This window comes from Pseudorasbora parva, chromosome 25 (assembly GCF_024679245.1).
Source record: "Pseudorasbora parva isolate DD20220531a chromosome 25, ASM2467924v1, whole genome shotgun sequence".
In the NCBI taxonomy this organism is placed as follows: domain Eukaryota; kingdom Metazoa; phylum Chordata; class Actinopteri; order Cypriniformes; family Gobionidae; genus Pseudorasbora; species Pseudorasbora parva.
In genome coordinates this window covers 28524090-28551980 of record NC_090196.1, presented here as the reverse complement: position 1 = coordinate 28551980, position 27891 = coordinate 28524090, and the positions used below count along the sequence as shown (strand labels likewise).

The 27891-nt window shown below is 37.4% G+C and overlaps 2 protein-coding genes across 2 annotated transcripts; one reads left to right on the top strand and one right to left on the bottom strand.

The window, feature by feature from the left end:
* Positions 1 to 3963: 3963 nt before the first annotated feature.
* snx1a (sorting nexin 1a) lies at positions 3964 to 21384 on the bottom strand. Its single transcript, XM_067436117.1, has 15 exons — positions 21225 to 21384; positions 15677 to 16373; positions 13866 to 14002; positions 13498 to 13564; positions 11946 to 11989; positions 11701 to 11842; positions 11540 to 11618; positions 10211 to 10286; positions 9958 to 10071; positions 9744 to 9837; positions 7777 to 7982; positions 6424 to 6567; positions 6258 to 6338; positions 5204 to 5275; positions 3964 to 5113 (listed from the first exon to the last, which is right to left on the bottom strand). Exons 1-15 carry the CDS (start codon positions 21324 to 21326, stop codon positions 5063 to 5065), a joined length of 2106 nt encoding a protein of 701 aa, XP_067292218.1. The 5' UTR covers positions 21327 to 21384; the 3' UTR covers positions 3964 to 5062.
* Positions 21385 to 21665: 281 nt separating this feature from the next.
* sv2 (synaptic vesicle glycoprotein 2) lies at positions 21666 to 27694 on the top strand. Its single transcript, XM_067436696.1, has 13 exons — positions 21666 to 21810; positions 22799 to 22855; positions 22955 to 23116; positions 23474 to 23636; positions 23748 to 23869; positions 24346 to 24509; positions 25148 to 25228; positions 25339 to 25434; positions 25511 to 25599; positions 25927 to 26054; positions 26151 to 26246; positions 26380 to 26539; positions 27298 to 27694. The coding sequence occupies exons 1-13, from the start codon at positions 21747 to 21749 to the stop codon at positions 27479 to 27481; spliced, it is 1566 nt and encodes a 521-aa protein (XP_067292797.1). The 5' UTR covers positions 21666 to 21746; the 3' UTR covers positions 27482 to 27694.
* The last annotated feature ends 197 nt before the right edge of the window (positions 27695 to 27891 follow it).

The window sequence follows — 27891 nt, the reverse complement described above, 5'->3', positions numbered from 1 at the left end:
CACACACACACACACACACACACACACACACACACACACACACACACACACACACACACACACACACACACACAAAGCCATTCATACAGCAGGACATGCTTTTCGTTAAGAAGAGCTTATGTAGCCTAAACGTTAAAGACTTGATGTATAAAGTAATTAATTAATTTGCATTAAATGAAAAAACAATACAAACCACTCCCATATGTTAAAAAAAAGGGATTCAAAAATATAATTCTCATAATGTGTATCAAATTATTTTGTCCAATCAAATACTCTCTAGAATAAAAATGTCCCGCCCACTAATGTTGCCAGCGAATCACTAGTCACCGTGGGTTTTGGCGTTAAAGGCACAATATGTAAAAAAAAATTGTAATAAAAAATCTAAAACACTTGCACAGTGTGATGTATTTCATGCAGTTGTGTCCTCACATTATCCCAAAAGTTCCTCCACCAAAATTCCATTTTAAATATTGTTTTCATCGTCTTGGGGTGCGTCTCAGCTCCCTAGTTCAGAAGTCAGGGCACTCATCAAGAGGGTAATCTAGCACTTGGAAAGCGTTCCACCCATAGGGGCGGCCATTGCTAACCAAGCCATCACCTGCTGTTAGCATCCCATGGACTCCCATTCATTTTTGAGTCACTTTGACGCTGAATAACTTTACATCTGAGGCGTTTAAAGACTCCATTTGTCCATTGTTTATTTCTAAAGAAACACGACAATGCAAAAAAGGCTCCATTACCTTGTATCTTACACTATCTAAAACACGCTGTTTTTGTAAAAATAGGCTAATGATTGCGTCATAACCAACGCGACTCTGTCGCACAGTTGAGAAATTACCGTATAGACAGGAGGAGACGTTTAGAAACAATCCTTTACTCCTTTACTCAATCTATCAGACAGTCTGGGGGACGTGGAGACATAAAGTCCAATAAAGTCAAGGGAGAAGAATGGGGAGAAGCCGATAGTGAGCCAAAAGCAACGGGACAAAACATTAAAACAACGTGATTCAGATTTCACTTTCCACAACTACTAGAAGACCTACAGCTGTCAGACAGGAGGCTCACGTCACATCTACGTCGTCAAGCTCAGTCTGAGCCTGCGCAGTTCTCTCAGCCATCAGGAAGTGAGCGCTAGTAATTACCGTATTTTCCGTCGTTGAAGTCAATGGGAATGCTCTGTCCATTTCTTTGACTGTCTAAGGCACTCATCAGGGCACCATATTAAGGGCCGCCTCAATCACAGAATCTTTCCTGTGCACTGAAACCTTTGCTCCCTAAAAAGTCCCACAATGCAAAAATGCATTGATGCTCACTATGCTCCCTTAAAGGGACACTTCACCGCTTTTTCATATTAAACTGTTATTCCCTTAACTAAGACTAGTTGATGCATCCCTCTCTCCTCTGAGGGCTCTTAATCTCTCTGACGCGCGGTGACGATCTGATAGCATTTAGCTTAGCCCACTATGCCCAGTTCATTCACTATGGTACTAAACAGAGATCAAGTTAGAAGCGACCAAACACCTCCACGTTTCCCCTAAATACAGTTACACTAATAGCTGAACGATCAAGTATGGCGACATAAAATAAAACGTGGCGCTTTTCTAATCGGATTAAAAAGGAGAACTATAATGTATGGCGGAATAGCGTTTCTGAGTCTGCGCAGTAAAAAGTCCCGGCTGAAAAATCCTCCCTCACATCTCATAAATCCATGCATAAATCCCAGTCTGATGTCGTGAACAGCTCTGGGTAAAATGTGGCAGGTTTCCATTACGGCTATGTAAGCTAATTCCACTGCAGACCGGGAACACTCCACAAGAGCTGGCGTTTTGGAGATGCTCTGACCCAGTCGTCTAGCCATCACAATTTGGCTCTTGTCAAACTCGCTCAAATGCTTACGCTTGCCCATTTTTCCTTCTTCTAACACAGTGGTTCCCAACCACATTCCTGGAGCCCCCCTAACACTACACATTTTGCATATCTCCTTTGACTGACACACCCATTTCAGGTCTTTGAGTCACTACTAATGAGCTGATGACCTGAATCAGGTGTGTTTGATTGAGGAGACATGCAAAATGTGCAGGGTTAGGGGGGCTCCAGGAATGTGGTTGGGAACCACTGTTCTAACACATCAACTTTGAGGACAAAATGTTCACTTGCTACCTAATATATCCCACCCACTGACAGGAGCCGTGATGAAGAGATCATCAGTGTTATTCACTTCACCGGTTTATGTTGACACAGGTAGGACATCATTCAGATTTCAGACCAAATGCTGGACGAACAATTTTTGGTCCTGACCTGAGACTTTGACTAGATATAGTAGGCCTATTTTATTATGACCACTTGTTATTAGTTTGCTATACTTTATAAAAAGCCTATACTCTGCCTTTGAAAAATGTTTCTTTGGAGATTATACATTTCTAAATTCATCAGACCTGTGTTTTTTGAGATCCAGAGAGAAAAAAATAAGTTGTTTGTGGATCTTTTTGGAACTTTTTTGAGGGTTGAATATAAAGAGCCTATTGTGTGTCAGTTAGCTGTGTGTCCTCAGATCACGAGTCTGTCAAGAGATTTCTCATTTATAAACATTTCTCATTCGTAATAAACTCTATAGTATAGACGTATGTAAATAAGGCCAATCCAAATGCAAACGTGCCTACCTTTATCTGTGCGTTAAATGATGTCTGGATGATACTGAACGAGCATCATTTCAGCGAGTTTATTTTTGTAAGGTCAAATGGACAGAGGTGCACCTCATTTCTTCTGTCTGACTGGAGAGTAAATGAGAATCACATGATTTCCCATGACACACAACCATTCATGCATTAACTGCTGACTAAACACACACTCCAGTCTGAAGATAACACACATTCCTAATGCTCAAGTGTTACTCTCCCAGCTTTCTCACTACATCCCAACAGGAGGTTATAACTCGTGCTCAGTTTAATTCCAAACCTGACAGCTGGACATGAACCCTGGACCATTTTTGACCAACAAATTGCTGGAAAATAAACAGGTTGAAAAGTTTAATGATTAATGAATTTACTCTTTAAAGGATTTTGGTGAAAGGTAATTCCGCTGCAGCTGCAATAATTTTACCGCAGTAAACCTTCAGTGAGGTCACATGCAAATGTCTCATCAAAGCTCATGAGGAAAAAGCATTTACGATAAGAGTATTAAATGAAAGCTGCTGCTCAAAACAGAACAAATACTAAAAGAAGGAAGGCCAGTGAGGATCACTTCCTTCACCAGTCCGATGCGTGGATGGGGATCTTTGTTTGGAGTACTAAAATGACTAAACAGAAATAAAAAATGACAACTGAAAAAATAAAATAAAACTGAAAAATACAATTTAAATATTAATTAATACAATAATATAGGCTAACAACCAGCTGATCAGCGTTTTTATTATTAATTAAAATTATTAAAAATACTTTTCATTAAGATAAATAAAAAAATTACAAAGCAGAACATACTATAATATTTAGTTTTTAAAGCACATACATTTACTAAACCCTTAAACCAAAACTGAAGTTAAAATGTATTCAAATATTAATAAATAAAATAATATAGGCTAACAACCTATTAAAATAATAATTTAGATAAAAAATATTTATAAATACAGCAGAAATAAATTATACTTTTCTTTAAATTGAAGCAAAAATAAGATTTAAAAGAAAATTTAAATTTGTAAAATAAAAAAGGCACAAAACTACAACTAAAATGAAAAGTGAATTGAAAAAATATAAATAAAACAGAAATAATACTTAAGCATAGCCTACTAAAATAATTTAAAAGGATTTAAATACTAAAAGTAGATTGATTATATATATATATATATATATATATATATATATATATATATATATAGTACTTAAATCATATTAAAGATGCATTTTCATTTTTACATACATATACACACACACACACACACACACACCAAATGACTATAAAATCAAAAGCTTTATATTTGTAATTAATTCTTTATTGTTTTCTCAATAGAAGTGTCCATAGTGAAAAAAATACCTGCCCCTTTTCCCCCTCTTATAAACAAACATCTGATTTTTATGGCACCTAATGGTGAAGTCCAACCTGTATGTGTTTTCAAAATGTCATCACAGAAGGCCCAAAACATTATTTATGAAGCAAACTAATAAAAATAAAAGTCTAATGTTATAAATGACAATGAATCTACAAACTCTGACAGCAGCAAAATCTGTATAAAAAAACAAAATCAAATCATTAATAGTAGCGTAGCAAAAGTCTATGAATTATTATAACATGCCAGAGTCAAATATGGTTTGACACAAAATGATAACATGTTGGCTTAAATGTCTAAAAATGTAAAAATGAAGTAAATCAAGAGGAAAAAGAAGTAAAGTACGAGGAAAAACTGAATGAAGAAAACCAGTTAAGACTGAAGTGCTTTGGGCTCTCCTGTTCGACCCGGTGATAGAGCTCCAGTACGGATATAAAACGCTTTAGGAGCGGCTTTTAAATGCTTTACGTCAATCGAACAAGATCCTATTGAAGACTTAAAACGAGTCAGCAAAAGAGAAATCAATCACTGATCGAGAGTAAGTGACACGTAGAGTCACTGATTTCAATAGTCCACAATAAACTGCATCACAACCTCTTTTACTTGCTAAACACAAATGTCATTACGGTGTTTTAAGGTGTATACTAAGTATTTGGTAATTGGTATACACCATTTGTCTCTAACATCCCTCCTTAATAAAAAACAATCTCTTCTTGACAGGTCACGAGTGTGTGTGAGCGGAGAGCGCCCTCTAGTGGTGATGAGCAGATAATAAACTAGAGTTTGTTTGCATACAGACGAGGAAGACACCCAGCCACCACCGCATGCGTTCACATCCCCAAAACAACAGTAAGAAAATAAAGGTGAAGATTACACAGAAAATATACAAGGTTCTGATTGGATCAGAGTAACGAGCGGCCGGATAGATGATTTCCCTTCGCAGCACGATTTCTCTTGGTTTATAGGCAAGAGGTAAAGAGTGTAGAAAGGCCTCAGTCACGGGTGAGTGTGTGTTTGTGCGCCTCATGCGATCGCTTTCGCCTCCGGCAAAAACGCCTCCCAGTATTTTATCAGCTAGAGGAGAGAGAGAGAGCGAAATATGACATTTATAAAAAGTGTTCCGTCAGATTTTTTTTCGGGAAAAAAATGAAAAGGTTCTTGTACCTGTTGTTGTGAGTGCAGCAGTGACTCCAGATATTTGACGATTTGCCTCTTAAAATCCCGAGCCTTCTCTTTCTGTTAGCAAAGACATTTAAATGAACTGTCAGTCAGAGACATTAAATATAAAAAAAATTCATTTAAAGTCAGAAAAACTGTAAATAAAGTGCTTCTGTTATGCTATTTTAAAGATTCCTAATTTTTTCTGCTCTGATTGGTCAGATGGCTCAGTCTGTTGTGATTGGTCTACTCTGCTCTGATTGATCAGATGGACCAGTCTGATGTGATTGGTCTACTCTGCTCTGATTGATCAGATGGACCAGTCTGATGTGATTGGTCTACTCTGCTCTGATTGGTCAGATGGCCCAGTCTGTTGTGATTGGTCTACTCTGCTCTGATTGGTCAGATGGCCCAGTCTGTTGTGATTGGTCTACTCTGCTCTGATTGGTCAGATGGCTCAATCATGGCCTATTGCACAAAACTAGAATAAGGGATTAAGCCGGGATATCTTGATGATCTTGACATCTGTATGCAATATTTAGTACACCGCTGTCGTGTAAACGTACCCTCACACCAAGAACAATAACAAAAGATAACTGTACAAAATCTGATAAATTGAGCCAGGATCACCAAGATATCCTGCCTTAATTCCTTATCCTAGTTTTGTGCAATGGGCCCCTGCTCTGATTGGTCAGATAGCCCAGTCTGTTGTGATTGGTCCATTGCTTACAGCTTGTGTTAGAAACTAAACACCATCACATCTGATCTTTAGCTTGGGATTAATACACAGTGATATGAACAGGAAAAATTGTGGTGGTTTTGTCATATAAATTTGAGCACGAGTGCATGAAAAGTGGATTTGCTTGACTGACAATGTCAGTTCAGAATCGAACCCTTTTATTCTAACTCAATTTGTCTTGCACTTTGATCTTAGAAACTTTGCAGACCTTATATTCACAAACAGCTATATTACACACACTAGATGAAAGACTACAAAAAAGCATAATAGAGGCACTTTAATGCCAAGATATCTGATGCCAACAGGGAAATCAAGTCTCACATCAAAACGGATGACGTCTTTCTGTACAGTGGCTGAAATTCTCTCAAAGTCTCTCTCGAACTGCGTGACCTTTGCCTCCCACTGCAGGACGAGATGGTAAAGGCAGAAGGTTACAGATGTGAGCGTTCGTCTGTACACAAACAGAAGCATGTTTTTGCGCAGTCACCTCAGTGATCTCGTCCTTGGCTTGCTGGAGTTTGTCGGGTTTGTTGGCCCACAGGAGTTTGGCCTCAGCTTCTCTTTTTTTCTGCAGCATGTTCTCAGCGTCCTGCCAGCGCTGCCACGCTTTCATTCGCTGATCAAAACACCCCTGACAATGTATAACACAAATAAATGATAAGTATTATTAGTAATACTCTTATTATAGATGTTATTGCTTATTTTTAGCATAATGATACATATTTTGTGTAAACTAAAGGTATGGAATAAATCTGATTTTTTTTTTAAGTCTCACTCATCAAGTCTGCATGTGTTTGATTATCAATGTTTTTTTTATAATTATATCAAATGTATAAATCAAATGTTTCTTAAGCATTAAATCATCATCATGAGAATGATTTCTGAAGGATCATGTGACACTGAGGACTGGAGTAATGATGATCGATGATGAATGATGAAATTCAACTTTGATCACAAAAATAAATTACATTTTAAAATATATTCACATAGAAAACACTTATTTTAAATTGTAATATTATTTCACAATATTACTGTTTTTAATGTATTGTTGTTCAAATAAATACAGCTTTGGTGAGCAGAAGAGACTTCTTTAAAAACAACGCAAAAAGCTTAAATTATTACAAACTTTTGACTGGTATTTTATCTACATTACTGCTATTAATGTTTTTATTACTATTATTTTTAAATAATAATTGTAAAAATAAAAATGATTATATATTATAAAAATTATATATCCATAATAATAATAACAATAATGAATTCTGATACAATAATGACCCTAATAGACACCTGTAAATATTTGAATAAATTATACTAACAAATAACAATTATAGCAATAATTAAATATAAGTAACATTTAATTATTATTCATTATAATTATTATTAATATAATAATGAATAAGATTTTTACAGATCAGATTTATAACAATGCAAAAAAATTATAATGTATATGTATGTGTGTATATATATATATATATATATATATATATATATATATATATATATATATATATATATATATATATATATATATATATAATATTAATAAAATTAAATTAAATTAAAATGCATTTATTATTACTACTGCTATTGACAAAAACTATTATATATTGGGAAAATAGTAAAAACAAAATGCAAAATAGCAGCCATGTGGTAATGCCTATTTTTGGACAATCCAGTGAATTAAATAGGTTTACAAATGAAAGGTATAATTTTCTCCTTGATAGACAGCAACTAACAGATAAGATTAATTATAAGGAATTAATCCGTGTCAGATTTACATGATATAATACCTTAAATGTTCAAAAAGATAAGTGTGACTGGATGTGTGTTTCTGTACCCTGACGGCTCCCAGCAGTCGTATATAATCGGCCAGCAGCTCCGAGAAGGTGAAGAAGTCGTTGGCGGCCTGGTCCTGATGGAGCTGCTCGATTCGATCTTCCACCTCGGCCAGCTGAGACAGAGCTCGCGACAGAGCCGTGTTATCCTCCGAGCTGCCCAACATCGCCACGCTCTTCGCAAACACGGCCGTGTTCCCAGACAACTCTGAAACACACATTCCACCCTCAGTTGCAAGCAGTTTCTAGTTTCTAGAAACTAACAAGCAGTTTCTTTACAGCCATCAATTCATTTAATCAACAATGTCACATTACAGAAATAAAATGGGTTGCATAACATTTTAAATATCCACATTTATTTTAAAGGTGTCATGAACTGGCTTTTTTGATTTTTTTGTACTGTTGTCTGAGGTCAACTAATGACATTCGTGTGGTTTTTACATTCAAAAACATCACAACTAATAAGTAATAGGCTATTTTTTACACTGGTTTTTGAGGCTCTCTCCTGAACTCTGGGTTTTGATGGGCGTGCTGCACTGGAGACTTGAAAGTAAACGCTCGCGGCTAGGATTGGAGAAGATTTGCCCCTTTAGTTCCCATGAGGAAGGGATTGTTTTGAAAGCAGCAGCCAGAATGATTCTCTCACAGGGCTTTCAAAACATATTTATCAAACAAACAAAATTATTTCTCTTATCCACCCGCAATTGAATAATTTTTTTATTCCTTGGTCCGCCCGATCGGTGGATACATGTCCGAGTCTGAAGCTATCTTCAGCTTGTTTATTGCTCGGTAATGCAATCAGTTTAGCTCCACAAGTCGGTGGGCGGGGCTACAGAACCAGGCGTACACATTTATCTGTAGAGGTGCCGTTTCCCTGTTCTACTACGCCATTGATTTGAGAGCCTCGTTTTCTAGGCTTGATGTCTATAAAAGCTTTTCTTTTACTAATAAGGAAGTTTTCAGCTCTGAAACTTACAGAATATTCTTATATTACTATGAACTTTTATTACAGTGGCCCAGTAGTGCAGTCGTACTAAATTATACAACAACACAACAAAATCGCCACAACACAACGGAAATGGGCTTGATGCCCAAGGGAACTTCTGCCAATTGCACCATGCAGTTGAAACATACAATTTGTATGAATTTAAATTACGTTTAACATTTAAAAACAGACATGTTAAAATTCCACAGCTTGGTAGTATTGTAAAAAAACTGACTCAATAATGCACAACATTGGAATTTGAACATTAAAAAAATAATAATAATAATTGAATTAATAAAATTATACATTTCAACCAATTGGTGGAATTGGCAGACGTTCCCTTGGGCATCAAATGATGTGATAGAGAGTTAAAGCACAAGTATAAATATGCAGCTGTAATGCATGTAGGTGATTTTGAATTGATATTTCATGTCGATATACAAGGGTTACACACTAAAAACTGATCATAGTGTTTATATCTTTGTAAGACTGGCCAATTTATAGAACAATGGCAAGGAAAACTACATTTATTGCACTTAGAGAGCCCCCTTGTGGTCGGGAGCATTTCCGTTGTGTTGTGGTGATTCTGTTGTGCTGTGGCTTGATTCTGTTGTGCTGTGGCTTGATTCTGTTGTGCTGTGGCTTGATTCTGTTGTGCTGTGGCTTGATTCTGTTGTGCTGTGGCTTGATTCTGTTGTGCTGTGGCTTGATTCTGTTGTGCTGTGGCTTGTTTCTGTTGTGCTGTGGCTTGATTCTGTTGTGGCTTGTTTTTGTTGTGTTGTGGCTTGTTTCTGTTGTGTTGTGGCTTGTTTCTGTTGTGTTGTGGCGTGTTTCTGTTGTGTTGTGGCAATTTCTTTTTGTTGAGGTTTAATTTAGTATGGCTGCGCTACTGGGCCACCATATTTCATATATCAAAAGCTGAAGGGAAAGTTGATTTCTCAATTCAGCACCCCTTTAAAATGTGAGGCTCTTTGCCCTTCTGACCTTTCCTGTGATTGACAAGAGATTCCACCATGATGTGAAGTTTCCGCAACTGCTGTTCTTCGTTTTCTACATCCTGGATCTTCTCATCAAACCACTGAAACCAACAAGAACACAAACAGTTTTATATTTAGTCTCCTTTCTAGGTTGGTTTTAAGCCTAGTTCTGTTTATAGAGGAGCTCAGTGTGGGTCAGACCAGCATGTTTTCCCACTCACCACGTCCTGTTCGTTCATCTTTATGGTCATCTTACTCACAGCATCTGTGGCTTTGTTGAGCATTTTGAGGAAGCCGGCTCCACTCAGAGCTTGTGTGCCGACTGCTCTGGGCAACTAACACACACACAGAGCATTGAGTTATCATCACAACAGTGTTTCTACATGTGAGGAATGAATAGATGAACATCTGCACGTAGTTTCATTTAATGTTGTGTTTTTTACTTTTCGGTCGCATGTGTTGAAGTGCTCTCACCTCTTCTTTCTCTAAAAACTCTCTGACATCAGGGTCCTGCAGGAGAGACGGGTGACATACAACCCTTTGAAGGTACCTAAAACAACACACAAACAATCCTCAAACACAAAACCTCAAAATAAAATTAATTATATACTAATATTAATTACTAATATTATCCAATCTAAATTATAATCAATAACATTAGATTCGATAATATAATACATTGGGATGTAGTATAATAAGTATAACTTAAATTACATTTCTAATACTTTCTAATACTTTATATAAGCAATATATTACATTATACTTTTTTATCCAATCAAGTCATTTTTCTGCCCTCATTAATATATATATATATATATATATATATATATATATATATATATATATATATATATATATATATTTACTACTAACTATAAATTACATTGCACTGTCAAATTTAATAATGCATTATTTAATTGTATTTATTATTTAATAAAGTACTATATGAAAATGTTATCCAATCAAAATAATACTTCTGTCTTCATTAAAATCAAAATACATCAAATGATAGAAGTAATCAATATTATATTACCCAATCTAAGAGTTTCTATCCTCATAAACAAACATACATGCATACATACATATATTATATATATAAAATAATTACAACAAATATCACATCCAATCATTTTTGTCCTCAGTTCTTAAATATATATTAATATTAATTATTACTAAAATTATTATATTATCCAGTTAGGTAACTTTTCTGTCCTTAATAAAATTAAAATGCATGTTAGTAGTCGTTAATATTAATATATTATACAATTTAAATATTTTTTCTGTTCTCAGTAAAAATTAAAATGCATATAATGACATGAAATAAGTACATTTTCATCCAAGTCCTCATTTAAAATATATATTAATATTATTATTCATATATATATACATATACATATACGTATACATACACACACATGCATGCATATAAATAAATTACTACTAACATTATTATATTCCGTTTAAGTAATTTTTCTGTTCTCATTAAAATTAAAATACATATAATGATAGTAGTAATTAATATTTTATTGATAAATCCAAGTAATGTTTCTGTCCTCAATAGAATTAAAATACTGTATGGCAGCAACACCACAGCCAATCATAGTTTGATGTTTTTTATATAGATATATGGAGAGGAATTTTAAACCAATGAGTTTTTACTGGGGAAGGGGCTACTTAGTGCAATGTAACAAAAAGAACAAAACGTTCTGACATGACACTGATGACATGTGGCTGGCCGGGACAAGAAGAGTGATTCATCGCTTTACTAAGAGTGGTTTACATCGCAACTAGCAAAGAACAAACCTCTCTAGAGCAGCTCTCCTCCGCTCCACAAACTCTGCTGACGATGGATCCTCCTTCCCGACTTTGACTTTTGTCATACCTGGAAAATCCACACACATTTATTGATAATCAGACACTTATTCACAATCAGATCAGATGCATTAGCAGAAGCAAGTTTCTACCCAGAATGCTCTTCTCTGGTGGTGGAGGTACGATGTATCCATTCTGTGAGTGTTTCTCTGAGAGCTTTTCGTACAATCCCAGGAAATCGCTGAAGCGTCTGCGCACAGTAAAGGTCTTGCTACGGAACATGGTTAACGACGTCTGAGAGGATGAGAAGAAAGCGAGATTTAGACCGTGACGTATTGTGTGGTAGTGCAAACTGCACAAGTAAAGAGACTGAAAAAATAAATAAAATAAACATCACCTGTGTTGAAACTTTGTAGGCCATATAAGCATTCATACCATCACCTGTAAGAAGCAGAGATAATGAAATCACCTCACATCCCCAAAAATAAAACCCTGACATAACATATAGAGTAAAGAAAAGGACTGGTTACACAAAGGTCACAGGTTTATTCTCAACATTTCTCTCCGTGCTGAAAAAACAAAACAAAAACAAACCTTGACTAGCCTAAACTGGTCTCCCAGAATACTCTGGTTCGCTGGTTTTAGAAGGATTGCCAGTTAAATACCTGTTTGTCCAGGCCAGTTGACCAGCTAAAACCAGCAAACTAGAGTAAACCAACAATGTTTAAAATTACTTCTGCTATGATTGTCTATCCTCTTTGCTATCCTCTTGCAAATCTATCTATCTATCTATCTACACACAGACAACAGAAACACACACATGGACGCACACACACACAAATGATCATTTATGATAACAATGAAGCATGACAAATTATGCAGACATAATTTTTGGTCATGAAAAAAATTATGAACACATGAAAAAAGAGAACCAACTAAATATTAATAACAGATTATCTTGTAGTATTCAATGTATGCTTTTTCCTGTCAGTTTTTTGTTTTTGTACAAATCTTTTGAAATTGTAATGAACTTTTAGCTGTATTTTCTTTTTTTGCCAAATCATTTTATTAGATAAATACCTTAAACAATTTTAGTGTTTTTTTTTCTCTCCCTCTTATTTAAAAATATTTGATAAATATATATTTTTCTCGCATCTAAAACTAGCAGGGTCACTTAAAAAAAAAAACCTAACTTTTGTCAACTGGCGTGTATGTGATATATACACACACACACACACACACACACACACACACGTTGGTCTATGTGGTTTACAGGGACTCTCCATAGGCGTAATGGTTTTTATACCGTACAAACCGTATTTTCTATCCCCTTACACTGCCCCTGCCCCTAAACCTACCCATCGCAGGAAACATTCTGCATTTTTACTTTCTCAAAAAAACATCATTTAGAATGTTTTTAAGGCCATTTGAATTATGAGGACATTTGATATGTCCTCATAAACCACATTTATAGTGTAATACCAGTGTAATACTCATGTAGTTATACAAATTTGTGTCCTCATAAACACATAAACAGGCTCACACACTCAGGTAATTGTGAGCAAACTATTACAACTATTGTTGTTGTTACAGAAATAGTACATATATATCATATCTCCTAGAGGCGATTTTGGACATTACAGCAACGAAACCTTTGAAAAAAGATGAAGAACGGGAAATGAAAAATAGCTGTTACAGGGCAAAAAGAGGAAGTTGTGATGATATGTCAATGCTCCAGATGGACATATCTGTGACTCAGTTCCTTAATTAGAACAATTTCACCTTACAAGATTATCAAACCGTAAAATAAAAATGCTTTCCTGCAAAATCAGCTCAATACTGGGTTTAAGCGCCATTTCAAACTAACATTTTATGAAAACAGCATTAATCCACAAAATCCTAAAAACGAGACATCAGAAAGCTGACAGAGTGGAGGATGATGGGCTTACCGACTTTCTCTGGATTTGTAACGGAAATGTTTAGATCAAACTTGTCCTCACTTTCTTCTTCCTCCAGCTTTACGTGAAAAAAAGGAAACAAAAAAAGAGAAAAGAAGAAGAAAACCTGTTGATCTCTAGAGATGGAATCACAAGAAATGCAACAAATCCAATTTTGATCCTGATACAACTTAATTCTATTAGTACTACCTTTGAATAATTTGGTGTATGAGAGAATATTTTTATATCAATTCAAATAAATAATGCATGAGATTAAGATTCTTGAGTCTTTTTGACTGATTCATTGTGAATCTGACAGCCAAACATCATGAAAAGCCGTCTGTCTATTCAATTTCCAACCCTCTTTATAAATGTTTTACCTCCTCCAGGGTTTTGGACGGAGGTTTGCTGGAGCTGCTGGCTACAGGGGCGGCAGGAGCCGATACCGACGGCTTCACGGCATCTTTCTTCTTGCGGTCATTACGAGGACTGTCCAGAGATAACTCCACAGTGGCTTCTAGGTAAAAACAGTGAGAGAAAGTGCATTTTACGAATTCAATAAAACTAAAAAGATGGTGCAACACACACAAAAAACTGCAAAAACACACACACACACACACGCAAAACACATTCCATCAGCAACATAAAGCAGGGTGAGAGGTCAAAGGTAACGGAGGAATTCCTTTTCCCCTTCCTGAGTCACTGCTGAGAAAGCGAATTCATCATCCATCACTCACAGAAGTGATGTGCATGCATTCCCGCTTGTACATGTGAGCAACTTTTAAAAAAGCCAAAAGCAGGAAAATGTTTAATTGCGCAAAAAACACTAAGCCTTAAAAACCCTACAGCACTTTAGATGCGTTCTAATCAGTGTTACTTCAGTATTACTTACTATTATTATTTTTAATTTTAGATGAAGTTAACTAAGTTTTTGTTTTATCATTTTAAGAGAGCATCTACAATGATCAAGTCTAGGAAGGCAGTTCACTCGCTTGATGCCTATGATAGCCAAAAATGCTAGGGGTAGCCGGCTCATACCTTTTCAAAACACAAATTAAAACTTTTAAATGCACCAATGTCACCAAAACTAGTCTAGGTAAGCCAGTTACAAGGTTTCAAAAAAACAACCTAAACATTCAAACATGTCATTTTCTCATGTTGTTTTAGAAACGCAAAATTGCTTAAACATCCCCCAAAATGCTCACAAGGTTGAGACTCAAATTTACCATCTGAACAAGCAACTATGATGCTCAAAAATGTTGTCTAGATTGACAGCTCACTAAGTTTTGAAGATTAGAACAACTAATTTGTGTAATAAATTAATAAAAAAAACAATTAATAAAATCTCCTCAGACTTGACACTCACACGGGATTGCCAGTTTGAGGACACACAACAGGAATAAGCGCAAGTGACAATGACATGGAAGGTGAAGAGACGCATACACTAAGTTGATGAGTTTATTTATTGATTTATGATGAGTTGATATTGCGTTTTAATATGCTCCCCTTCATAGATATTATTAGATGGGTGCTGAGGCCGTTTAGGTCGGGTAGAATCTGCAATCTCGACAAAACACTTTTTCCGGCAACTGGAAACCCAGGGGTGGGTTGGCAAAAAATTGTCAAAGTGCGGTATCGCACAGACCAATACGCCCATTTCAAAGCAAAATAACTGGCCGTAGCATTGTTTTTCAGAGAAACGAGTACGTGACCCTAAATATCAGACAAAAAAAGATGGAATTTTGATGCTTTAGTACAGCCAAAAGCTTACATACAGCACCTTTAATGCTTGGATAACATGGCTACGTCTCCATTGATTAAAAATAATGGCTAGTTATTGTTCATACATCAATTCAAATGTACCTATGATGCTCCATCATGACATCTATGAGTCCACTTACTAGATATAGATAAAATATAAAACACCAAAGACCCTGGTCATAGTTTTGAAAAACGAAGATAATTTGACGGTCGTCATATGAGAAGTCACACTTCAGGACCGTGCACCAAATCTTCTGACACTGCCAAAATCTTTTAGGATTTGCAAATTTTGTCTCAGACAGCCAAAATCGCACCGTGCGCACCCGGCTTTACTGGACATTTTAACACAAATCAGCCAACATACTTACGATGTCCCAAAAACATTGTCTGGGTAGGCAGTCAGAAGTGTCACATGTGAAATATGTCATACCTGAGAATATATCCTGCTCCTCAGAGTGAACCCCATTGGTCCTGGAGCTGCTGCCTGCGGACGGTTTGGTGACAGGAGCCGTCACGGCTTCCTCTGCGAACAGATCCATGGGGTCGTCTTTAACCTGTGGCTTGACCTTCACTTCTGATTTCACCTCTGTGAAAACATTGAGCGGTGGCACACTCGCAGCTGAGGGCTGAGGCTTCTTCTTCATGCCTTTTAATGGCTCTTTAAACAGATCTTCCTCCTCCTCTTCATCATCATCATCATCATCACCGAACAGCTCCGCACTCCCTGCTTTTTTGGCGGTAGAGCCTTTGTCGCTGCCCTTCGGAGGGTCTTCGAAAATACCCTGCTGTCGGGCTGCGGTGGCGTTTTTGTCCACAGGCATGCTGCTGACGTCTCTAGATGCTTCAATGATGACATCAAACTTTGGCGCTTCTACGGGCTCGTTCAAGAGATCTGGCACGGGATTTTGGACTTCAGGTGAACTAATAACATCGGCTTCATCGTCCAGCGGGTCGCTAAACAGGTCGACGGCCTCATCGCTACCGGGAGATGGTATCTTTAAGGTCTTCTGGGGTTCAGAGTTAATTTCGCTAAGAGGATCGCTGAAGATATCTTCTGGTGGCTCGTTGAAGATGTCTTTAGGAGGGCCGGTCGTGTCCGGTGATAGAGAATCCATCTCAGAGATCGACTAGGAACGAAACAGAAACGATTTGTTCCAACATTATACAGCTAATGTTGTACATTTAAATATAAATATTGTGAGTTCAAACTGTTTTACTACAGTGTTTAACAGCCCATGCACGCCAATACTTTCCATCTGGCATGGACTTTTTCCCCCCAAATATATTAAACATTTGTGCTGAATATCACATTACTCAAAAGAAAAATTATACACATCCAAATTACCTCTAAGGCATGGGATCGAAATGAATGTCATGAAAACAAAAAAGGAAAATCCACACAATGTTCATATCGTCCCTTTATTTGCAAAAAAATACAAATAATAATAATTGAATCCTTATCCTTTACTTATTTATTTTTATATCCCCGGTTAAAGCTCAACCCTAAATAAAGAAATAAGATATTAAGCATATTTTCAACCCAAATTCTTGTAACAGTAGTTATATAATATTTTCAACACTAATATTTGTCATTTTATGTATTTGTGCGTTTCTGTAACTGGTGATTTAAATTGAATTCAATTTGAGGCTTAGCACATTTTCACCCAAGTTCTTATCATAAAAATAATTACATACATAAATGGCAATATATTTATTATTAGGTTATATTATTAATAAGTATTTTTGCGTTTATACAACTGGTGGTTCAAAATAAAACAGAAAGCCTATTTTGAAAATTAAAGCACATTTTCCACCCAAATAATTTTTATTGTAACAATAATGAATTTCAAAAATCGGAGCATTATGAACTAGAGTATCGAATCAGCGGTTCAGATCGGATCAGCAGTTTGACACGCAATCCGAATCATGACTCGATACGCTGATTCATTAAGCTCCGAGGTTTCAGGAAGACGTGTTTTGAAGCAGGCTATCACTATATGTCGTTATTTAGGGTGTTTTTGTGCACAAAAACTATTCTCGTGTCTTCATTAAATGACTGTAGATCACTGTAGTGAGATGGGCTTTGTAACGCCGTCTTTAGTGCCTTTATGGGTCTTGAGAGAGGAAATGACATTGGTGTCAATGAAGGCCTTTCTGAGCCATCGGATTTCAACACAAATATCTTCATTTGTGTCTGAAGATGAACGGAGGTCTTACTGGTGTCAAACCACATGAGGGCGAGGAATTAATGCAAAATTTTCATTTTTGGGTGAACTTACCCTTTAAGTGCAAATAACCTGCCTTTTTTACATCTGGTTCGGCCACAAAATTACAGAAGACATCAATTTAATTATAGCGGAAGTAGTGTAGGAGTAAGAATAGGGCTGGACGATTAATTGAAATCGAACCGCAATTGGGGTTGTGCGCGATTATGAAAGCATAAAGGCTGCGATTTTTTATGAAATAAATAAATGCCCAGTGTGTTAGTGAAGAGTGGCTCTGTGATCAGGAGTAACCGCAGCTCCGTCTGAAAGCCTGCGAGTTTAAGTCGCTATAACGTGCGTTTGAAAAAACATCGCGCGTCGAACATATTCACAAACTATAGTAATGGAAAGCGTTTATAAACCTGTTCAACAATAGACAACGTTTAATAACACGTTCTTATACCTTCATATCGTCAGTCGAGTGTTTTTGAGCCGATGTGGCTTCTCATCACAATGAGGCAGACGATGCATTATTTTATAGTATTTCATACAGTGACAAAGTCTAAGTCAAACAGCAGCACTGGATACTTTATTATTATAAAAATACCTGAGATGGCTTGAAGAACTCAAATATACCTCATCTTGATGCGGTCGCATTTATTGTTTTCATGTTTAATTAGCCAAAGCACTTCTATCTTCTTTTTATTCAGCAGCGCTAGCTTCACATTAGGGAATTCCCATAGACAGTAAAAGAAATGGACACAGCGACCCCATAGACTTCAATGGAGAAAGGTGAAGTCAATTAGAAGCACTGGCTTCCTAAAGGCTGAGACTGACCGTGACAACGTAGATGTGACGTGAGCAACCTGTCTGACAGTTGTAAGTCTTCTAGCAGTTGTGCAAAGTGAAATCTGAATCACCGAATCTTGCAGAGATGGAGAGCGTAAGCAGGAGCAATTGCAGCTAATTTCAATTATCATATAATGTCAATGCGGGCAGATCAGTAATAAAGTTGAAATTTAGGTGTCCCCAACTGAGAAAGCCAAGCCAAAGGCAACGGTGGCAAGGAACCAAAACTCCTTCAGGAATGGAGGAAAAAAAAGAGAAACCTGGCTCAGTCGGGGTGCCAGTTCTCCTATGTCCGATGAACAGACTGTGTATGATTATAATTCTGCAGGTCTTAAGTCATATTAGGTAAATAGATATTCGTAAGATTATTAGAAAGATTGGAGTCATCATGCCGGAGACGGGTTTATTGAGGATGCAGTGTCAGCATTTACAGGGGGGAGTTCCTATCATAGACAGTAAAAGAAATGGACAGAGCGATCCCATTGACTTCAACGGCGGAAAATGAGGTCAATTACAAGCACTCACTTCCTGATGGCTGAGTGAACTGCGCAGGCTCAGACTGAGCTTGACGACGTAGATGTGACGTGAGCCTCCTGTCTGACAGCTGTAGGTCTTCTAGTAGTTATGGAAAGTGAAATCTGAATAACGTTGTTTCAATGTTTTGTCCCGTTGCTTTTGGCTCACTATCGGCTTCTCCCCCTTCTTCTCCCTTGACTTTATCAGACTTTATGTCTCCACGTCCCCCCGACTGTCTGATAGACAGTAAAGATTGCTTCTGAGCGTCTCCTCAGGTCTATACGGTAATTTCTCAACTGTGCGACAGAGTCGCGTTGGTTATGACGCAATCGTTAGCCTATTTTTACAAAAACAGCTTCTACGGGGCGATAGTGTAAGATACAAGGTAATGGAGCCTTTTATGCATTGTCGTGTTTCTTTAGAAATAAACAATGGACAAGTGGAGTCTTTAAACGCCTCAGATGTAAAGTTATTCAGCGTCAAAGTGACTCACAAATGAATGGGAGTCAATGGGATGCTAACAGCAGGGATGGTTTGGTAAGCAATGGCCGCCCCTATGGGTGGAACAGTAGCCCAGTAGGTTTTTTTGTGTGTAAAATAAGTTCTCTGTAAAATAACAATAATAATATTATTATTATATTTTTATATTTATTCATACATAATCTATTTTTAATATGTAATAATGAAAATTGTATTGTAATAGTAATATTTATTATTTTGTTAATTTTTTTGCAATAATAATCATAACAATAATTATTAGTCATATTAATATATAAACAAAACGTTATATCACACACAATTATCATTTGTAAAAAATAAAATTGCATTTTAATATTGCAATCGCAATTTTAACCAGAATAATTGCAACTAGATATTTTCCCCAAACCATACAGCCCTAGGTAAGACCGGCAGGGAGTTGATGCAAATTAACCCGACGTTCAAATCCACCTTTTGTCAAACTCGTTCTACTTCCCTTTTCCATCACATATCAGATCGGAAAGGCATTTGTTTTCAAAAATGGTTCTGACACCCATGGTTATATTAATAAATATCCTGATGCTTCCAGGCCAGGGGTTATAAAGGCAGTGACGAGGCCCACAAGTCTGAAGCCCAAACAAGTGCATGCATCCCTCATAAACATGCTCCACACGGCTCCAGGAGTTAATAATGGCCTTCTAAAGCGAATCGATGCATTCGTGTAAGAAAAATATCCATATTTAAAACGTTATAAAGTAAAACATCAGGCTTCCTCCAGTCCGCTTTCTGTGTTCACTGTTCAACTTACGAAAAAAGCATAACTGCCACGACATATCATTAGAACGAAAGCGCTTTGAACTTGATACACTTTCTGCATAAGTTGAATACGAAAGGCCGTCTGGTGGAAGATACATTTTAAATAAAGTTTAAAATATGGATATTTTTCTTACAAAACCCCATCGATTCCCTTCATAAGGCATTTATTAACCCCCTGAGCCACGTGGAGCACTTATAATGGATGGAAGAGCTTCTTTTTTGAGCTTCAAACTCGTGGGCACTGCCATTTTCTTAATATAACTCTGAATATGTTCATCAGAAAGAACAAGAGTAGCCTACATAACATATACACATAGAGTAGGAGTAAATCATGGGGTCATTTTAATTTTAAAGTGAACTACTCCTTTAAACCACGGTTAAATGTCTTGCTTACAGTTTATGAATCAACCCATGCAGGGTTCAAAACCTACAAACTTTTCCAAAACTTTTGTCCAGCGAAATTCCTTTCCCAAAGCAAAAAAGGATAGAAGGCATTTAGTCACTCACTCACATTAAAGACTCACATGACCAGAGCTTCAGTACTTTGACCTGAAAAGACTGAAATTAAGATGCTAAGTAAATATTGTACTGCTGGACACCAGCTCAGTTATTAGAAACAGATTTGCCATATCTCAACCATTAGCTGTTGGGTGGTCCTGCATAAAGAAATTTTAATTTCTCACTTCCGTAATTAGACACAACATAACAGATTTTACACACATACACACTTCTCTCTAACAGTGTGACTTCTGTCTGTTTGGAAAACTGGGTCACATTCCTTGTGACATTTATTTAAATAACGTTACAAGAGTCCTCCAAAAACTTCAGTCTGTCACATACAGGCCTAAACTTAGATCTATTTAACCACGCGGAAGGATCAAATCTGAAGTGGCGATGAAAACGATTTCTTTATTAAATCATGAAGCAAATATGATAACAGAAAACGCCGTGTAAACCAGCAGACCTGAAGATCTGAAGGAGAAGAAGAAGACGAACATGCAGATGTGAGGGTGTCAGAGAGGTGAACGTGATCAGTCTTCTTCTCTTTCTGTCTGTCTGTGTGTATGAAGTACACAACTTATTAGCTTCATAAATGCGTTTAATTGTGTTACTCACCGTGCCCGTGAACGCATCCGCTCCCTCGTCACTGTCCTCCAGCAGCTCGGGCTCCTCTGAGTCCGGGAAAGGAGGAGGACTGCGCTCCGAGCTGGCCGCCATCTTCAGCTCCACACACGGAAAAACTTTATTACAAGCGGAGGACGCTGGAGTGAAAATGAGAGAGCGACACTGAACCGATACGGAGAGAGAGAGTGACAAACAGCGACGCCCGGTGGCCAATAGTTGCGGGCTACGTCACGCTCACGAGACCACTCCCAAAGTGATTATTATTTTTATACACCGATTTAAAATGTATACAAATACATAACGTTAGTGTGCCGATGTTACAGAGCCACATGAATTTTCAAGGGAAAATGTGATACAATAAAAATAAAATTAGGAGGGTCGAGCCTTGCTGTGACGTTGGCGCAAGCCACGCCCACCAAAGGGTTTGTTTACAGAAGTACAGCAGCGAATGGAGTCGTTTGCCCAACGATCATGTAGTTTACACTCATAAATACTTTAAACTGAATTATCATTATGCCTCGACGGGCTCATGAAGACACAGAACCCCTGCTATCATCCACTCATATAGACGAAGACGGTAAGATGCTTTCATGTAAATTGTGTGTTTAGAATTACTAGATCTCTAGTGGTTGATATCCTGGTGTTGTAGATGAGTATAATGTTGACTTATATACCTTTTCACCAGTCATATAAACTATTAACTGCTAAATCTGGATCCAGCACGAGGGGTTTTACGATATTAAGATATTTTAAACATTAATGTCTTGATTTTCTAAAGTAAAGCTGCTTTGTGTAAGAGTTATACAAATAAGCTACATATTACATATACTGTGTATTACGCACTGCTCTGCCAAATACAAGTCTCTTTTTGAATTTAAATAGGCAGATTGTTGCAGTTATTTTTATGTTTTTTTTTTTTAGCATGTTATATGTTTGGCAACAGTTCTTCCAACTCTCGTTGATGGAGTGTGTAGCTTTTCATTACTTAAACAACCATTTAGGAAGACACATCATGCCCATATTCCAGGATGACAATGTCAAAACGCGTCAGGCTCAAACTGTGAGAGAATGGTTGGGAGGGAGCATGAAGAATCATTTTCACACATGAATTGGCACCTCTGAGTCCAGACCTGTTCACCCAAAAATGTAAATCTGTCATTAATTCCTCACCCTCATGTCAGTCCAAACCCGTAAGATTTTAGTTCATCTTTAGAACACAAATGGAGATATTTCTGATGTTCTGATCCCTCCATAGCAATTTATTTAACACCTTGAAGGTCCAGAAAGTTAGGAAAAACATATCCATGTGACTCCACTGGTCTTAACTATATTTGTGTTCCAAAGATGAAGTAAAGCCTTACAGGTTCGGACCGACACGAGGGTGAGTAATTAATGACAGAATTTACATTTTTGGGTGAACCAACCCTTTAAATTAATTTTCTTTTCTGATTATTTAGTCTTTGGGATGTGACCCAAACACATGAGACTTTACAGAGTGCTGGACCAAATATTGATGCACCTCTTGATGTCAATAAATGTTGACTGATATATGATGTGTCCATCAGATGACCAGGTGTCCAGTAGAAAGAAACTTTCTTATGAGGAGGCTGTAGAGAAAGCAGGTTAAATCATTTTTATTTTTATATAATTTGTTCTACATTTAGTTCCATGTTTGTCCCTATGCAGCGGTCTGCGGTCCTCATGTTTCTGTCTGCCGGCAGGGTTCGGGCTCTTCCATTGGCTGCTGTTGGTCGTCTGCGGCTGGGCGAACGCCAGCGATGCGGTGGAGATTCTGTGTGTGTCGTTCCTCCTGCCCACGGCACGCTGCGACCTCCAGCTCAGCTCCGGCGACATGGGGCTCCTCACCGCCAGCATATTCCTTGGTTATTATCTATCTTTTCTCTTTGTTTTCTAACCAAATAACTGTAAAAAAGAATCATGTTGCATTTCAAGAAGAGAAAATGGTTTCTTAAACAGCAGGCCAAACAAGGGAACTGAAACATTAACTTCTCATTTTTATCAAATAAACTGTTAAGTCACAGTTTGTTCTCTGTTTGGGTGAACTTTGCATTTTATTTGCCTTATCAGGTGCCTGAAAACTGCAGAGTCACGCTAACTGTTTTGTGAGCATTTTAACAAGAAATGCATAACTGAGCCAGTGATTGAAACTGCTGACATGAATGTGTCATCTGACCATTTGTCATGCTGCTCAGTAAGATAACTAGCATTTCCTTTGACAGGGATGATGGTGGGCGGTTATGTGTGGGGTTATCTGGCCGATCGCAGAGGAAGGCGGAGCGTTCTGGTCGTCTCTCTGGCAGTGAATGGCACGTTTGGCGCAGTGGCCAGTTTGGCCCCGAGTTTCTGGCTCTTTCTGCTCCTGCGGTTCTTCAGTGGAGTCGGGTAACAACATCCCAAAATAGTTTTACGTATATATTTTGATGGGTTAGATATATATTACACAGACAGAATCTCTACTATAATCACATGAATGGATCTGTGTCTCACTCTCAGGGTCGGCGGATCCATTCCTGTCATCTTCTCGTATTTTTCTGAGTTTCAGCCATGTGTGCGGAGGGGAGCTATGATCAGCGCTCTAGCCACCTTCTGGATGGCGGGAAATATTTTAGCAGCAGGTAAAACCATCATCCTCCGAGCTGAGAGAGAGAGGGGCGTCTTTATAATTACTGTCTGGAAAGTTCAATTTTTTTAGTTATAATATTGAAACATTAACAGTAAAGAACACAATCAGAACATCTATAACGTTAACCAAAAAATAAATAAAGGAAATAAATGCATACCTAAAAACCTATAAATGAAAAATATAAGATACATTAATAAACATAAATATATATATATAAATATATATATATATATATATATATATATATATATATATATATATATATATACAAACACACACACACATATATGCACACACTTTTATGTTAGATCAATTTGGCAGCACTTCATAAAATATGTATATATATTTTTTTTTATATTTTTGTCCATAATTAATACACACACACACACTCATATGCCATTGCTATGTGCACAGAACTTTCACACATACATATAGATTTGTATAGGTATTTTGTGTGTTTCTGTTCAGGTGCGGCGTGGGCGGTGATTCCCAGAACATCTTTGAATGCTCATTGGGGTTGGTTGGATTTTCAGAGTTGGCGTCTTTTTGTGGTCCTCTGCTCCATCCCCAGTTTGTCATCAGCACTTATTTTCAGACTCGTCATGCCGGAGAGCCCGAAGTTCCTCATGGAGGTGTGTACCGACTCAAATTTTGACTGATTTGAGCTAAGTTCATGAGTTACAAGTTACATTGGTTCCGTTACGGGATGAATGATTGTCGAATGTTTAGAGTAGTCTCAGCCTCTCTTCAACTGCTGGCTGAACATCTGATGCATATGGCACACTTATCTGGAAACACTTCAGGAGTTTTGAAGTCATCATCTGATTGGTTAAATTCTACAGGATGTCTGCGAGACGAATGTGTTGCGTTCTTTAATGGTCCGCCTAGAAACAAATGCCGTGACGCAAAAAACTCCCTCGTGGAAGAAGAACGCCGTCGTGTTTACATCTGTGACAATGAGCGCTTACCAGGACCTAAACGCTGGATTTTCAAAAGTGTGTGAGGTTCGCGGCTCCATTGTTGCAGTAAACTTGCACAACGTTCTTGAATTAAGAATTTATAGATGCACACCTGTCTGTTATTGCAGGGACATCAACGTTACATTTTCACGCCGCTAAACATGAAGCAGAACAAAACAAACTGTGATTGGTTGTGTACATGTCAGTCAAGCGTCTTCTTGGGCAGTCCTCGATGCTGTCAGTCTGAAGCTGTGGTTACGCGAGACTAGGTTTAGTGACACTTTATTTCACTAGGTGTGTCTCTTCCACAGGCCGGACGCGAGGCGGAGGCTTTATCTGTGTTCCAGAAGATGTTCAACCTGAACAACCGACATGCCACAAAACCATTTCCTGTGCGTACCACATCACTGATTAGTTCTAGGCCAAACCTTACCCTCTGTTCTGTTCATGAAAGAAACAATATTTGGTTTATCGGTTGATGAATGTGACTTTGAGTCAACAGGCACTAGGTCTTGTGATCAGACCCAAAGATGATGAAGAGAAAAACAGGCCCAGTAACGGCTCAAGATATCAGCGGTTCGGCCATCAACTCAAACAGGTTCAGATCACGTGACACGTAATCGAAGTATGAATGCCTTACCGAGGTCTTGATGGCATCTCCGCTTCTCCCACAGGCTCTGGACCCCATCAAACAGCTGTTTGCTGGACCGCTGGCTTCCAGAAGTGTCGTTCTGCTGATTATATTTTTCTGCATTTCATTTGGGTACTAAACTTTATAAGTTTTAAAACCTATTAAAAGTTTTATTTTAAGGTTTATTATTTTCTCTAAAGTCCACTTATAATGTTAGTAATGGTTTCTGACGCCAAAAAAAGTCATAATTTTATTTGACACGACAATTTCACAGTCCCTCTGACCTTTGGAATTGAACAGACTGTATTTTGCTACTGCCTGGGCCAATAAAAAGTCTGTTTGAATTGAAATAGGCAAATACATTCTTTGAGTGGATCATTATTGTGATCATTTTTACTTTATTTTAGGTTATGAATAAGTTTGATGATATGATTAAACGAGGTAAACCTCCCTGTGCAGGTATTATGGGTTATGGATGTGGTTTCCGGAGCTTTTTAAGAGAGCCGAGGATGGAGGGTCTCCATGCACCAACACGTCTCGAGTCAAAAGCTCAAAGAATGAAAGCTGCTATCCAGTCAAAACTGCAGGTTAATGTTACTAAATCCATATCAAATGAAATAAAATATTTTTCTCTTTTGTTGTCATGCTAAAGTATTTTTATAATAGCTTTGTGTCTTTTGCAGTATACATGGAGGGTTTTATAACTGCGGCTTCAAACTTGCCGGGAAACATCTTCACTATCCTGCTCATGGACAGAATTGGCGGGAAAATTCTGCTGTGTTAGTACAGCAAGTTTTTGTCTTTCAATGACTGATTGGCAGCTTGTTATGGCAGCTCATAATCACATTAATAATTATAAAATATTAAAGAACTAATAAAGTGCACTATAATTATATTTTTTCTATCCGGTAGCTGTAAGTTTGCTGGCGTCCAGCGTGAGCGTGTTCGTCATCTACATGGTGAAAACCAAAACTCAGAGTCTGATCGTGTCCTGCGTGTTCAGCGGCGTTTCTGTCATCTCCTGGAACGCCCTGGACGTGGTGGGGACAGAACTTTACCCCACACAACTACGGTAAACCCCAATATCCATTTGTAATCTTGTAATATTGCTACTGATGCAAAAAGGTCAGCTGATCATAATCCCAAAAGTTTTGAAGCTTTTTAAAATCCTTTTAAAATAAGTCAGAAAGGTTCCATTTACTTGATTAAAAATACAGGACAATATTGTGGAAAAATAGAACTTTAAAAATTCCTGTGATGCAAAGTTGAATTACTTCAGTGTCACATGGTCTTTCTTCAGCAGCAAATCCTCATATTATTATGATTTTTGAAGGATCATGTGACGCAGAAGACTGGAGTAATGCAGCTTTGATCACAGGAATAAATTACATTTAACACCAGTTACACAAAGTTACACAAACACCAGTAGCGTAACATTGACGAGCGTAAACCTTAGTAAATCACCTTGTGATTCATTTAAATACTCTCCTCCCATAAATAATGTGTCTGAAAGGAAAACTCCTACAAATGCATATGCAGTAAGGTCTGCCGGCGCAAAAATAGCCCTGTTCAGTGCAAATTTTTCACTGTCTGTCTTTAGTTTAGTGTCTTAAGAGGGTTTGCACTGAGGCAAATATGGCCTGTAGAGTTGCAGTATTAAAAAAGGTCTGGAGACTGGAAAATAGTTATAAAAATACTAAATAATGACCTTAATAAAAATTTTACCATCATTATTTGAAAAATAAATAGGAAAGTGTTTAATATGGTTTCTTAAATAGAATTCAGAGAATGAAATGAATGAATATATTAATTGCAGTTTCTCTTTTGTAGCTCATCCGCTCTGGGGGTTTTCACCGGAGTGGGCCGCGTGGCAGCCATCATGGGAAATGTAGTTTTTGGGCAGCTGGTGGACTCGAACTGTGCCGTACCTCTGCTGATAGTGTCTGCGCTCCTGCTGGCAGGAGGACTGGCGGCTCTACGCCTGCCTCAGACCAAACAGACTGAACTCACATGATACGACCAAGCCAAACGGGGCATTCTGGGACCAAAATACCAAACCAAAGAGATTGACCATTTGCAGTTTTGCCTTAATGTTGCATTCCGAGAAATCGGCCTGAAGGTTTTTTGCCATATTTCCTGTGCTGAAATCTTAAGTAGGAGTAATTCTTATTGGCAGCTGAAAAACTGATTACATCTTGAATATTTAATAAATCTGTCAATAATTCAACCCATTTGACTTCTGAAATCTGGTGTATTTGTATAAATAATCATAAATTATAATTTAATATAATCATTAATATAATTTATTTGTTTTTAATTTTCAGTTTTTATAGTTTTAATGGATTTGAATAGTTTCTAAATAAACTAGAATATTCAATTAACTTTACATTTGTATCTTTACATGAGTGATTGATTTAAAAAATA

Bases quoted from the DNA above. Each gene is read 5' to 3' on its own strand.
- sv2 (XM_067436696.1), top strand. From the start codon at position 21,747: ATGCCTCGACGGGCTCATGAAGACACAGAACCCCTGCTATCATCCACT. The intron at 21,811-22,798 runs GTAAGATGCTTT...TGTGTCCATCAG, and splicing joins CACTCATATAGACGAAGACG to ATGACCAGGTGTCCAGTAGA. The intron at 26,540-27,297 runs GTAAACCCCAAT...TCTCTTTTGTAG, and splicing joins CTTTACCCCACACAACTACG to CTCATCCGCTCTGGGGGTTT.
- snx1a (XM_067436117.1), bottom strand. From the start codon at position 21,326: ATGGCGGCCAGCTCGGAGCGCAGTCCTCCTCCTTTCCCGGACTCAGAG. The intron at 7,983-9,743 runs GTCAGAAGGGCA...TGTGTGTTTCAG, and splicing joins TCTTGTCAATCACAGGAAAG to AGTTGTCTGGGAACACGGCC. The intron at 5,114-5,203 runs GTACAAGAACCT...TCTCTCCTCTAG, and splicing joins TGCTGCACTCACAACAACAG to CTGATAAAATACTGGGAGGC.